This window comes from Auxenochlorella protothecoides, assembly GCF_000733215.1.
Source record: "Auxenochlorella protothecoides strain 0710 unplaced genomic scaffold scaffold110, whole genome shotgun sequence".
Lineage (NCBI taxonomy): Eukaryota > Viridiplantae > Chlorophyta > Trebouxiophyceae > Chlorellales > Chlorellaceae > Auxenochlorella > Auxenochlorella protothecoides.
The window spans coordinates 145,231-158,350 of NW_011934381.1; the positions used below are offsets into that span (position 1 = coordinate 145,231).

The following is a 13,120-nucleotide window of genomic DNA, read 5'->3' on the forward strand; positions in this document are numbered from 1 at the left end:
ACGGCGCCATCGGCGACGGTCCGGGCGCCTTGCTGCTGGGCCGCGGCGGCGACGGCAGCCCCACCACGCCCTTCACCCTGTCCCCCACCTCCATGACCTCGCCCTCGGGCCAGGCGGGGCTGGACGACCTGTTTGAGCCCATGCACATCCACTCTCACGTTGCAGACCGTGAGTGGTGGCGGTGGTGGTGTTGGGGGGGTGAGGGGCAGGAGGGGGGAGGAGCGCGCTTCGGGGGATGCGTGTGTGCAGGGGGTGTACAGGAGTGAAAGGGCTGGGGGGCAGGGAGTCGGTGGCGGCTCGACGGGCCCTTCTGCGGTTCGGCCGAGGCCTCTGCGAGCCGAGCGGGTACGAGGCCGGATCGTGCCGGTCACCAACGCGCTGGCGGCTGTCGGACGGGCTTCCGTCAGCACGATGCTCGTGTCCATGCACCCCCTCTCCCCTCCCGCACGGCCCACGCCCCTCCTCCAACCCCTTCCCCGCCCTACATACCATCCCCGCAGTGGCCGGCGTGCCGGGGCTGGACCGCCTGATGGAGAGCATCATGCCGGACAGCCCCTACTCCGCGGCCGGGATGCTGGACCTGGTGGGAAGGCCCTTCCAGTACCTATGACGCCCGGCGCGGGGGGAGTAGGTACGCCGTCCGCCCCCGGCCGTCGCGCGGAGCGAGGACGCCCGGCGCCGGGCTCTGCGCCGCCGCCACCCAAACTGACCCTGCTCCCTCTAGGGGAGCAGCACACACGCGACCACTTCTCTCTCGCTGCCGCCCAGCGACCCGGCTCAGATTGGGCCCTCGCTCCGGCTGCTGCACCGCTGCTGCATGCTTCCCGACTCCCAGCCCCGGGCAAGGGGGGTGATACCGACCCCAGTTCCGGCGGCGAGGGGACCCCTGATTTTGTGACGACCCCCGCCTCCACCGCACCCCAGCCAGCCCGCTCCGCCGCGCCCCCGCCCGCTCCACCGCACGCCCACTCGCCCCACCCCATCCGTTGGCGCCGCTAGCCAGCCACCCAGCCGCCGCGACAGCGTCCCAGCCGCCCGTGCAGCAGCCCCTCTTCATTGGAAACTCCCAACCCTGCAGTGAACATGTACCATGCACCTCAGACCTGACCTGTGCACCACCCCACCCCCCTTTCCCTCTCGATCATAATGCTGTCGCACGGCGCCCTCCCACCGGCTCCCACCCCTGCGCCTCGACCGGGGTGGAGCAGCGGGCACGCCGCTGCATGCCCTCTCAGCATCGCAACGTGTAACATGACCCACATGCAGCAGGGTTACCAGAGCTCCCGCGCGCGCATGAGAATGTGCGGGCAGGGTGCCGGCTGAGGAGTTGTTCTGGTCCCTCAGCGTGGGTGTCACGACGCCAGGCTGACATGTGCAGGTGTGAGCAGGAGTGGAGGGAGTGCTGGGTATCCATAGAGGCATGATCATACAGGTGTGTTACATGGATCTGGTACTGAGGATCATCAAGGAGTCTTGCAGGTTGGTATGGTATGTCATCATTCAGCCAGAGTGGCGCATTTCAATCTTGTACACTGCGTTTCAAAGTGCTGGAAAGTGGGTGCAGGGGTTTCGCCATGCAGCAGGCAGTGGGAGGGGTTGCCGGGAACACTGGCCATGTCGCCCTTTGACACACCTCCCCTTCCAGGCAGGAGTCCAGGACATCAGGGCCAGCGGGGCATCCCCAGGCCCCGCCAGCTCCTCAACCTGAGGCGGCGGGGGGCTTTCCGTCGGTCCCCTCGCCGGGCTCCCCCGCTGCAGGCACAAGGATGGGGGCCGGCCCAGCGCAGTGCTCTGCCGCCACGCCGCTCCTGCAGGGGCGCTGCTCCCCACCATCAAACGCGTCATGCTGGGCACGCTGGGCGCGCTCCACCGCTGCCGCGATGTCGGGGCTCATGGTGGCAGAGATGCCGTGGTCCTCCATCACCCCGGCGGTGCAGGCGCGCGCCACCGCACTGTCCAGGATGATCATCTGATGGAGTGGGGATGGAGGTGGAGGGAGGAGGGAAGCTGGGCTTTTTGAATCTGGGGAATGCGGGGCGGGGCAGGGGTGCCGGGGGGTCCCTGCACTTTCCCGCCGCCGGACCCATACCACGGTCATGGCTGCGCTTGAGCATGGCCGCGCTAGAGAAAGCGATTAGGAGGAGATCAAGGGGGTCCTCCCCCCCCGCTGCACGCCGCTGCATAAATCCCTCGCTGCCCGCGACAAGAACAACATGTGTCCACACGTACACCCACCTTCCCGCCGGCTTCCATGTCGAAGCGCATGCTGGGCTCGTTGCAGGCGGCCACCAGGCTCGCCAGCTGGGCCAGGCAGTCGACGGGCGTGCCGTTGAAGGCCACGAGCGGGGAGTCGCGCAAGCCGCCCGCGCCTTCGTACCCCAGTGTGGCGGGGCAGGCGAGCACGGTGCTGAGGACAACGGTCTGCTCCCCCGCCCGCGCGCGGACGCCCAGGAAGCTGCGGTGCAGCAGGCGCACGGGCGCGGCGGCGACAGAGCCGTAGCGCTGGGCGAGGAAGGGGTCCGAGAGGGCGGTGAACACCAGGCCGCCCACCAGGAGGTAGGGCGGGCGCCCCTCGTCCATGTGCGGCGGCACCAGGTACTGGTAGGGCGACAGGCGCACGGCGACGGCCAGCTCCGCGCGCGCGCGCAGCAGGCTTAGCGTGACGGTGTCGCCCACGAAGCGCGAGGTCACCGCGTACTTGAGGTCCACGCGCTCGCCGTGCCGGAAGGGGACCGTGCCGTCGTTGCCCACCTAAGGCGGGGTCGGTGTGTGCATTGGGAGCGGGGGTGGAGGCGGGGCTGCGAGGGCGGGGCGGGCATGCACCTGTCAGACTCCACCACGAGCACCAAGCACTCGTAGCCCGCGGGAGAGCTTGAGGCGGCCACGTGGCACCCACCCCCCCCTCCTGCCAAACCCCCAACCTCGAGCCCACACACCTCGACGCCATTGATGGCCATGATGACGTCATCCTGACGCAGGACCTCGGCCTCGTGGGCGGCCGCGCTGACAGAGCGCACCAGCACGCCTGCCGGGGTGAGCAGGGGAAGCATGTGTGTGGAGACCTTGGCCCGCACTGGGCGCATCGCGGCGGCAGCCGGGCCGTGCTTCTACAGGCCGGTACCGTCTGCATCCTCGCTCCATGGCCCACAAACACACACACCTTTGTGCTGGGGCCCCATGCCGCAGGCGAGCCTCAGGGTCCTGCTTTCCAGCTCCTGCCAGACCACGTTCAGCGAGGGGAAGCCGGTGTAGGTGCCCGTCCTGTGTGCGGGGAATGTGCGAGAGGTGCTGAAATCAAGAGGATGCAAGCGGCGTGGGCCCAGACTCCCGTCCACGGCTCCATTCGATGGGGCTCCTCGACCTCGAGCTCCAGCATGCAGACCTGTGCGACCCCACCTCCCCTTTGGGCCTCTCACCTCATGTAGTCGTGCAGAAAGTGGCGGACGACCGAGGTGGGGATGACGTAGCCGATGTTGGCTGCGGATGGAAGGGGTGAGGGGCGGGGGGGGGGGGTGGGGAGGACATCACCAGATGATCCAATATGCCTGGGTGCCCTGCCCGGGAACAGCACCCTGGCGCCTCACTGTGGGGGACCTGGACCCGTGTCGCTCTGGGGCAATTGCAGCGCATCACTGCCCGAGCATGGCCCCGCCATCCCCATTCCAGTCCCTCCCAGGTCTCCCCTCCAGTGCCAAAGACTCTGTGCCATGGCCACACCCCTTCCCCACTCTTCCCCACCCCCTTTCGTCCCTTCAACCACCCACCCCCCCGCCCCACCCCTCCCCACCAGTGTTTCCGGTGAGGCTCTGGAAGGCGATGCCCACGCACTCCCCCCCCTGCGCGCTCATCACCGGCCCGCCGCTGTTCCCGCTGTTGATGGCGGCGTCGGTCTGCACCGCCAGCAGGCTCATGCAGCCATGGCTGTAGTGCGTCATCTGCACCCTGGACACCACCCCCGCGCTGATGGCCAGCGAATCGCCGCCAATGGGGTAGCCCAGCACCGCCACCGCGGCCTGCAGCGCGGGCGTGTCGGCCGACAGCTCCACGGGGTGCAGGTCGCGCCAGAAGGCCTCGTCGTCCACGGTGAGCAGCGCCACATCGCACCCCGTGCCGACGGCCAGCACGCGCGCGGCGTGCTTCTCGTCGTCGCCGCGCCGCTTGAGCTGGACCTGCGTGGCATACGACACGCTGTGCGCGTTGGTCAGGATCCAGCGCTGGCCGCCGGGAAACGCCACCGCGAAGCCGGTGCTCTTGCTGTGCGTCTGCTGCTTGCGCTGTCGGGTGATGGTTGTTGGAGGGTGGGTGAGGGGAATGCCGGGAGCGAGTGGAAACTGGGTGGCATGATGTGCGGGAGACTCGGGCGGTGGGAGGGAGGAAGGGAGCACTGGGTGGTGAGGCAGCACAGTGGCCCAGAGGGGGCCAGTGGCCGGCCTTAACAAACACTCTGACCAACCCCAGCTCGGCACCAGTGCACCAGACCCCAACCCCAATGGTCCACCACCCCATCTCTCCACCGACCCACCTGCCAGGGCAGCTCATGGTTGGGGTAGCTGTGCGTGGCAAACACCTTGAGCACGGCGTCCATGTGACGCTTGAGCACGCGCGCCCCCGCTCCCGTGGTCAGCTCCGCCTCTGCCGCGTGGTGTTTGGCCGTGGCCGGGGTGGCCGGGTCCAGCACCAAGTGGTGGTCCTGGATCAGATCGGTGCTGGAGTCCAGGGAATGCAGGTGGCGGGCGCTGGGGACAGGACCCGTGCCGGCCTCCTCCCTGGGGCCCCCCTGCGCGCCGGGGGCGGAGAAGGCGGAGCAGCGCAGGTCCATGCGGGGTGGGGACGGGGGCTTGCCGCGCAGGGGGTAGGCCTTCTCGCTGCACGGGATGGAGCTCGACATCCTGGGCGCCGGAATGGTGTGGCCGGGGGTGGGTGTAAGTTTGGATTCAGAGACAGGACCCGCTTTTGTGGATCGACAGGGAGCCCACCGCTGTACCTCAGGAAGCTGTACGCCGGCGGTGTCGGGGGGGATGTACAGCGACACGGAAGCCCGCAAGGCGTCTGCGGCACTACCCGGACTGGACCTATGATTCTTTACCTGCGTTGAAAGCATCTGGGGGTGCTGGCGCACGCTCGGAGAGCTCTGGCAGGTGTTCCTGCCTCAGCCCGGTGGTGGTCGACGGGAAACCCTAACCCTCGTCCTTCAGCGCAGAGGGGCCCTGATGCCACAGAGCACGCGACATGCACCGTACTACTCAAAGTGCGCATCAATAGGCCAGGCCTCACCTTTGGCTCGGCACCCGTCGAGTGGACGGCTCCGAACTACTCGAGTTGACGGTCGGGGTCGGACGGAGACCCGGCGAGAGGCTTATTTCAAAAATTCAGTACAGACGGACGTCAACAACGTATTGATTGTAGAGAGAGCGAAGAGGTAATATTTGAAATGAGAATCTCTTTGAACAAATGCCTCTTGCGCTGATACACCCCTCCTCCTTACGGAAGTGCCCTGCAGCAGCAGGGGGCAGATCGCGCGCCTAAAGACTGGGCCACTGAACGTCTGGTCCAACCTCACAGTGTACCCTTTGTTGGGCGATCACTCTTGTTGAAACGTACAAAATCAAGCTACTGATCTATAAGACAATCCATAAGATGGTGGAGCGTGCAGTCCACGGACCATATGGGAGCGAGGCAGGTTTCATCGAGCACATGGATACAGTGCAGGTGAGAAGCCACAAAGCCTACGCATCTGGAGTCGTTAGAGTGACAGATTCTTATTTCAAGGGACAGATGAGGGAAGGAACCCTTCCTGGACCTTCAGGAGTACCTTGAGCTCCAGAGGTCCCTCGAGGAGTCGCTGGAGGCCGGGTTCCTCAGCATGGCCCGGGCTCGGTACCAGACGAACGCCACGGAGATCAGCACGATTCGGATACCCAGTTATATATCGGCCAGCACGGGTGTCTCACGGAGCGGTGAGCCCCTGCTTAGATTCAGGAGTGTGTGAGCTGGCAAATGTCCCTGATGCAGCCACGGCCTCTTTCCTGGGCCTTCATCCATGCTGTTCCCCCTGCAGATGCGAGTGGGGAGCTGCAGTTGGTGAGGTCCGAAAACTTCAGGCCGCTGACCCTGCCTGCACGCTCTCACGGCCTGGGTGAGGCTGGCTGCCATGCGGGCAGCGGCCAGGACAAAGTCCCCAGCTCAGACAACGCAGCCCGCCAAATGCCCGCCTCTGGAAGCCCGCCAGCCCCAAGCATCGTAGACCAGATTGCGGAGCAGTTTGCGTGCCAGCGCTTGGAAGATGCTCCCGAGGCGCAGGATGCTGATGGCGCCGCTGGCACCGCACCCAAGGGAGCAGACCCGCTGCGCTGGTATGGAGGCCTCGTACCGCATGACATGAGGAGGGCAGAGAAGCACTTTCAGAGTGCCCTGCAGCTGATGATGCGAGCGGCAACGTTGCGGACCAAGCTGGCCATGACCTTTGAGACAAGGTGGTATGAACCATCTCAGTGAATGTCTTAGCCCTGTTGAAATGTGAGCAACAGTCGCCACACAGTTATAGTGAAGAATGACAATTAAAGGGCTCATTGTTTGGGTTGTGGAGACATCGGACGAGGGGTGGACCTAAAAGTGGAGCTACGCTCCACTCAACCGTCCTCCACCACCCCACGACGAGAGTTGCACAGATTCGGGACTTACGCGAGTCACATGAGCTCTCACCACTCACCGCTGGCAGCATTGCATGGATAATTGGAACAAGTCACTACAGCCTTGACATGCCCTCCGCCGGTCCCCTCCCAGGAGCGGCGTTGAGCGGTCGTGTCGAGCTCGCCACCCACCTCTGTCATCCGCGGCGAACCACAAACAGACACTTTGCTCCATTCCTGACTGATTCGAGGCCTCGTGATGCGTACTCCTCTACATTTACCCCCTCAGAGGGCCGATCTGGCCAGAGAGGTGCAGCGGGCCGGGTGTCGGCCTCAACCCCCCCTACTGCCCTCGTTGCTGCGCCCCGCACCCCCGCCCTCCTCCGCTCCCAGCTGATGGACAAAGAGGTGGTCACCCGAACCTCTGGACGCCGACTGGGGTATGTGCACCAACTGACGGTGGACCCAGCCAGGCTGGAGGTGGCAGCGCTGTACCTGCGCACCAGCCCCACGGGGTTGGGCGCCCAGGCCACGGACCATGTGTTGCTGTACAGCCTGCGCCAGATAGGCGACGTCATCTTGGTCCATGACGAGTCGGCCCTGCTGGATCCACCCGCCGACGAGGCCGCCGGCTACTGCAAGCTGGTGGGAGCGGAGCTTGTGTCAGAGAGTGGCGTCAAGCTTGGGAAGGTGAGGGGAGCGTGTGTCTGTTGAAGGAGGGAGGGGGGGAGTTATCCCCACATGCCTCCCAAGAGACTAATGGGATGCAGACGGGCGGGGAGCAAAGGGCATTGAGAGCGCCTAATGAAGCCTTCTCTAGGGCTTTCATTATGGTCTGCCCTGTTAAGTGCGCGGACCGGCGACCGCGGGTGGCCTGCTGACAGGCTGGGTTTTCAAGATGGGCAGGCAGGCGTGCTTGGTCTTGCTCAGAGCCATGCGAGGCTGCTCTATGTCTGTGAATATGAGGGACTCCCGGGCCCAGCAGCCGAGACACATTACCATCTGAACAATCACTCGCCCCTAAATCCCCAGGTGCGGGACTATGCGTTTGACCCAGACTCCGGGGCCATCTCCAGCCTGAAGTTCGACGTGCTGGGCCTGCCATCCATTCCCCAGGCCCTGCTCCCCTGCAGCGCCCTGCGCTGGGATGAGGTCGTGGCCGTTGCGCCACTGCGCATCGTCGTGCGCAGGTGAGCCTCGACGGTGGTTCCTCGAGGATTAACAGCGCATCCGCATGAACCTTTCAGCGAGATTGCTTGTGTAGGGACAGCTTGTGTACCATTCCCAACACACTTCTGCAGGGGGGCGGAGGCGCGGGCGGTGCAGGAGAACGATGGCTGGCTGGCAGAGGGGATGGGGATGCTGCTGGGCATCCTGGGAGGCCTGGGTGAAGAGGCGGAGGCGGGGCCGGGCGAGCGGAGGGCTGGGGAGGCAGACGCGTACCGCTCGGACCCCGCCTACCGGGAGTGGTACGCGCGGCACGGGCGGGACTACTCCCGCTATTACGGGCTGGACCTGCCTGTGCCGCTGGAGGCGGCGCAGCGCCCGCTGCCACGGCGGGATGCCGCGCCGCGGCGCGCGGTGCCGCCGCAGCGAGCCCTGCCCGCGCCGCAGACCCCCAGCTATGCAGAGGCTTTGGTGCCAGGGCGTCGGACTGCCGCGCCTGCGGCTGCAACGGAAACCCAGGGCGATTTGCTGGAGGTCATGCAGCAGCGCACTCGCTCGGCAAACACCCGTGGACTGCCGCTCCGCGACGCGCCGCCTGCAAGACGGAGTGCCCTGAGGCAGGCACAGCAGGCACAGAGGCAGCCCTGATGTGGAGGGGGTGTATGCGGAAGTGCGACATGTGACTGCATGGCTTGGCAGGGCTGGAGAGAGATCCATGCCAGAATTCCTATGGAACTCTCCCCTGGGCAACTTCTTGTTAACAATACGTCTTTGCGCGCAGGCAAGTGCACCATCCACATGAGTTTTCCAGTAGGTTTCTTTTTGCTCAACACTTTGTAATGTGTTGTTCCCTGGTAGTCATCACTAGTGCCTATCGATGCCGGGTTCACCTCTGTTGGAATCCTGGCAAGCCTTCTCCGGGCTTGTGCAACCCCCGGGCGGGCGCGATGTTCACCCGACAGGAAAGGATTCGCAACAAGAGCACGCCTCCCCGTTACATTCGCTGCTCATGTATTGCAATCAACTACTCGTCTTGAGGGTATGAAGGCATGACTTTGTGCGATGGATGACATCGAAGCGTCCTCGACTCTGCCTTGCGGGACAAATGTTGGGGAGTACACCATCAAAGATCGGATCTGGAGGGGGGAGCGAACCGAGGTCTACCACATGGAAGACGCCGATGGCGAGGTCAGAGGACGGGGGGATAAATCCTTTGCGCAGGAGCTCTGGTCGGCACAGTTACCCCTGGGCCCGTCGCGAAAAATACCTGGCCTCACAACGGCACCCGCTCGCGTTCCCTGCGCAGTCCTACGCGCTGAAAATCGAGCTTGAGCCGGGGTGCTCCCGCCTCAAGTCTGAGATAAAGGTCCTGCTCGTCTGCTCCGGAGTACCCACCTTCAGGGATGCCGGAGATGTGGATGGGCGTGCATATATTGTGCAGGAGCTGCTGGGACCCTCACTACACACGGCCAGCATGGAGCATGAAGGCGGAATATGGCCATTTATGGAAGTCAAGGTGAGGCCTAGGGGGAATCTGTGCATTGGGTTGCTCAGCTGGCTCGCCCTGTCAGTGCCTCCCGCTGCTCCTGCAATGGGCAGCTTATGCTGGTCCCCACCTGCCCGCCCTACCCCTGGATCCACAGAGGGTGGCCTGCCACCTCCTGGAAGCCATCCGCGGAGTGCACGAGGGCGGTTACCTGCACTGCGCACTCAGCCCCCGCGCTTTCTACAGGCGCGGCCAGGGCACCGACCACCCAGGCATGCTCTGGCGCCTGTCGGGCCTCGGCTCCGCCCAGCTGCAGTCCAAACGGCAGTGCATACCCAGGGCCGATGGGGCAGGGCCCGGCGCGTACACCGCCCCAAACCTGCACAACCCCCTTGCTCTGCCGGAGGAGCGTGACGACCTTATCTCCTGGCTGTTCATTGTGGCGGAGATGCTCACTGGGAGGCTGCCCTGGAAGGGGTCTGGCGATGAGCCGGGGTGCAGTGAGCAAGCCATGCTGAAGCTGAAGATGGAGGCGGAGGCGGATCCCAAGGAGTTATTCCCCAGCGTGGGGGGGATGGTCATGCCGAGGGTGGGTGGGGCCGCCGGGGCATCGAGTTGGATTGGTGTGGCAGTAGGAGCTGTGGGTTTGGTGGTCCTGTGTTTGTCGTCCTGCCCTGGAGGCCTGATCCCACCACCACTGCCTTGTGCCAACTCCTCCCAGCCCTGGCGTTGACACAGGGTTTCTACGCCTTGCACGAGACTGTGGTTCGTGGGGAGCCCGACGACGGGCCAGACTATGCCAGGATCGAGCTGCTGGTGGACAGGTGCGAGGGTGCGGCCAGGGGCTGCCTCGCTGGGAGGCTGGGTGGGTGTCCCTAAGGGCGTGTCGACAACCTGCTGTGCTGTTGGAGGGAGTGAGGGGCCCGTGGTGTTGGCAAGGGGGCCATGGGGTCCTTATGATGCCCATTGTCGCCCAACACATTCAACGAATGACGAGCTTTTGAGTACAGCGAAAGCACATGCACCTGTCGATGAGCCCTTGGCTTTGCGGAGCCTGCCCGCATGCGCCGTGCCGTCAGATGCGACCCTCGCCTTTCAACCCCCCTCGGGTCTTCCAATCTAGGCTGACCGAGGGGCCAGCCAGCGCGCCGAGGGAGGTGAGGAAGCAGGCGCCCACGCCCGTTCTTGCCTCGGACCGAGGCACCCCGGCGGGCAGCCCCTTCCCCCGCCTCTCAGCCGGCCGCGCCCCCATCTACGTCAATCCCCGCCCCGTGCCCGGGTCCTCCGGCCCCTCCCAGCCCGGGCCCAGCCGCGGCGCGCCGGCGGCCCGCGGCGTGCGGGAGGCGGGTGTTGAGCCGGCGCCGGCGGATTCCAGGCAGCGGGCGGATCCCGGCAGGGCCACCCCGGACCGCGACGCGGCGGAGCGGGGACGGGAGCCGGAGCCGAAGCGGGCCGCTCGGCCCGCGGCGTGGCGGCGCGACGAGGACGGCGCCCGGGTCAAGCGCCGCCGGCCCTCCCCCGAGCCCCTGTCGAGGTCGAGGTCGAGGTCGCCGCGTCAGCGGCCCCCGACGCCGGTCTGGGACCGGCCCCCCGCAGACCGGGACCGGCCCTCTGCAGACTGGGACCGAGCCCCTCCAGCCGGGGACCGGCCCCCGCCGCCTGGGAGGGGGGACGGTGCCCCGGCCTGGGGTCCTGCCCCGGCGGGGGACCGCGCCGCCTGGGGTGGCCACGGCGGCCCGCCCCCTCCGGACAGGGACGCCGACAGGGGGTGGGACGCCGGGCACCCCGCGCCTGTGGAAAGCCGCCGCCCCGTGCAGAGGTGAGCAGGGGCGCCCGGGGTGCGGTGTTGTGGCCCTGATGGCGCGCGGAGGGTGCTGGGAGGGGGGGCATGCCCGCTCCCCATGTCCCCCCCTCTGCCACTCCTCCCGTCCTCGCCGCCCCGCCCCGCCCCGCCACCGAGAAAGCGCGCACGGCCCCCTCACGTGTGCTTGCACTGCAGGTCGCCGGCGCCCGGCGGCCCTCGGGAGGATGGCGGCTGGACGCAGCGCGGCGGCCGGCGGCCGGCACCCTACTCCCCGGGGGTGGACTCGCCTGGAGGTCTGGTGGATGTGCAGCGCGGGAGGCCCCATGCGCCCGAGGGCATGCCGCCGTATGACATGGGCCGCTACGAGCATACCGGGAGGTGAGGTGGAAGGAGCAGCGTGTGCGACCGGCTGTCCCTCCCGCAGCAGGCTGTGTGGTATGGCCGCGCAAGGACGCGTGGACCTGCCCCCAATCCCTGCCCCAGTCTCCCCAGCAGTCCATACATGCAAGCCTTGATACCTCGGCAGAGTTCCCTGGCACCCACTGCCGCCGTGCACATGCCTCGCAGGCCGATGCACCCCGCCCACGCGCCACCGATGCCGCCCATGCCGCCGGTGCCGCCGCCGCACTTCCAGAGCTCCCCGCATGGCATGCAGATGGTGCATCCGCCGCCGCCGCCGCTGCCGCCGCCGCCAACGACCCGGCCGTCCGCAGTGGGGGCCTCGTATGACGAGAAGACGCACGAGAAGTACAAGGCGTGCCTGAAGTACGTCCACGCCCTGCGCCAGGTGTGGAGCCCTCCTGGGCCTGGGTCGAGTGGACGACTGCCCCTGGGAAGGGATGGCACCTGGCTCGCAGCGCCATGTGCATCGGACACCCAATTCCCTCAGGAGTGCGGGATGCCGCATGTCCCTGGTGCCACCTCACCATCCTGCTCTCCTCTCCTCCACGTAGGGAGCGCTCAGCAGGGAGGCGGAGGAGGCCTGCGACACACTGGCGAGACTCTCGCCCATCGACGCCCTGTCGGTCATCTGCTGGACGGCGGACGAGGTGGCCACAGGTGGGGAGCTGTGCTGGTGAGGCTGGTGGTTGGGAGGAGGTGGAAGGAGTGCTTCTGCTGCTGCTGCCGGCACGTCGTCTGACGTGAGCTGGAGCCTTGGGGCGGGCGCTTCCAGGATCGCTCACATTTAGGATCCTTGCCGCTTGGCATGTCCACCGCCCCGCCCCGCCTGCCCACAGGTGTGGATATGGAGGCTCATCCCCTGGTGGCAGAGTGGCTGGAGGAGCTGTCAGCCTTCGCCGCGGGACTGGCCAGACGATGTCGCCAGAAGGCGGGGGCGCTGCCCGGTCACTGAGGCGCATGCAGCTGCTGGGGAGGCGGGGGCGCTCGGTCTGGTCACCCCTGAGTCTACGACTGTGGTGCTGGTCTAAAAACTCGAGTATCAGGGGGAGTTGTCACGGGGCAGGCAGGGGCAGGACTTGCCCATGGGGCAGGTCTCGGGCAGGTACACGCCGCCACACTCCTCACACAGGCCCAGGGAACGCCTCTGGGCCCGAGCCACGAGCTTATCCACGGCGCCGGCCGAGAAGTAGAGGACGATGAGGAAGCCGGCGAAGACCAGGCCTGCTATTTGGTCGAGGGTCCATGGTGGGGAGGAGTCCATGGCTGCAAGGACCAGCGACTGGGCGCGCATGCGCCCCGGCAGATGAAGAAGGGACTCGACTACTGGTCCCTGTCGTGCATGGTGGCCAGGCTGCCGCTCTGGCCGGCCAAACTTCCATCGCATGGGGGCCATGGGGCTCGGCAGCCGGTGAGACAACCCCCCCCGTGACGGGGAATTGACGAGGGCCAAACTCATCCTCGGGCGCCGATGATGAGCCTTCTTATCATGAGAACATAGGAGTTTCCAGATGTTTTTGCAAAAAAAGTCCGAGTGCAGATTTTTGCAAACGACAAGTCGGCACATGGTGCATGCTCGCTCGAGGTCCTCGATCCTCATGGGTGGAGAACTTGAAACTCATGTTTTGCACCCCT

The 13,120-nt window shown here is 66.1% G+C and overlaps 3 protein-coding genes across 3 annotated transcripts in view; 2 read left to right on the forward strand and 1 right to left on the reverse strand.

The window, feature by feature from the left end:
* The window catches only part of F751_0676 (hypothetical protein), a gene marked incomplete at both ends in the record, with an annotated part of 3,581 nt that extends 2,971 nt beyond the window's left edge, over window positions 1–610 (forward strand). Inside the window, 2 exons of the mRNA XM_011402695.1 lie at window positions 114–168; window positions 501–610. Of these exons, the coding sequence (XP_011400997.1) occupies window positions 114–168; window positions 501–610 (165 nt within the window). The remainder of the gene's footprint in view (window positions 1–113; window positions 169–500) is intronic.
* Window positions 611–1,699: 1,089 nt separating this feature from the next.
* F751_0677 (Protease Do-like 9) lies at window positions 1,700–4,888 on the reverse strand (the record flags this gene model as incomplete). Its single annotated transcript, XM_011402696.1, has 8 exons — window positions 1,700–1,969; window positions 2,236–2,751; window positions 2,937–3,025; window positions 3,161–3,261; window positions 3,417–3,477; window positions 3,585–3,700; window positions 3,829–4,274; window positions 4,523–4,888. The coding sequence occupies 8 exons, from the start codon at window positions 4,886–4,888 to the stop codon at window positions 1,700–1,702; spliced, it is 1,965 nt and encodes a 654-aa protein (XP_011400998.1).
* Window positions 4,889–7,025: 2,137 nt separating this feature from the next.
* On the forward strand, window positions 7,026–12,440 carry F751_0678 (hypothetical protein; the record flags this gene model as incomplete). The annotated part of the gene is made up of 10 exons (XM_011402697.1): window positions 7,026–7,319; window positions 7,662–7,819; window positions 7,931–8,150; window positions 9,103–9,312; window positions 9,440–9,875; window positions 10,004–10,106; window positions 10,658–10,836; window positions 11,800–11,873; window positions 12,040–12,145; window positions 12,325–12,440. The coding sequence occupies 10 exons, from the start codon at window positions 7,026–7,028 to the stop codon at window positions 12,438–12,440; spliced, it is 1,896 nt and encodes a 631-aa protein (XP_011400999.1).
* Window positions 12,441–13,120: the final 680 nt, after the last annotated feature.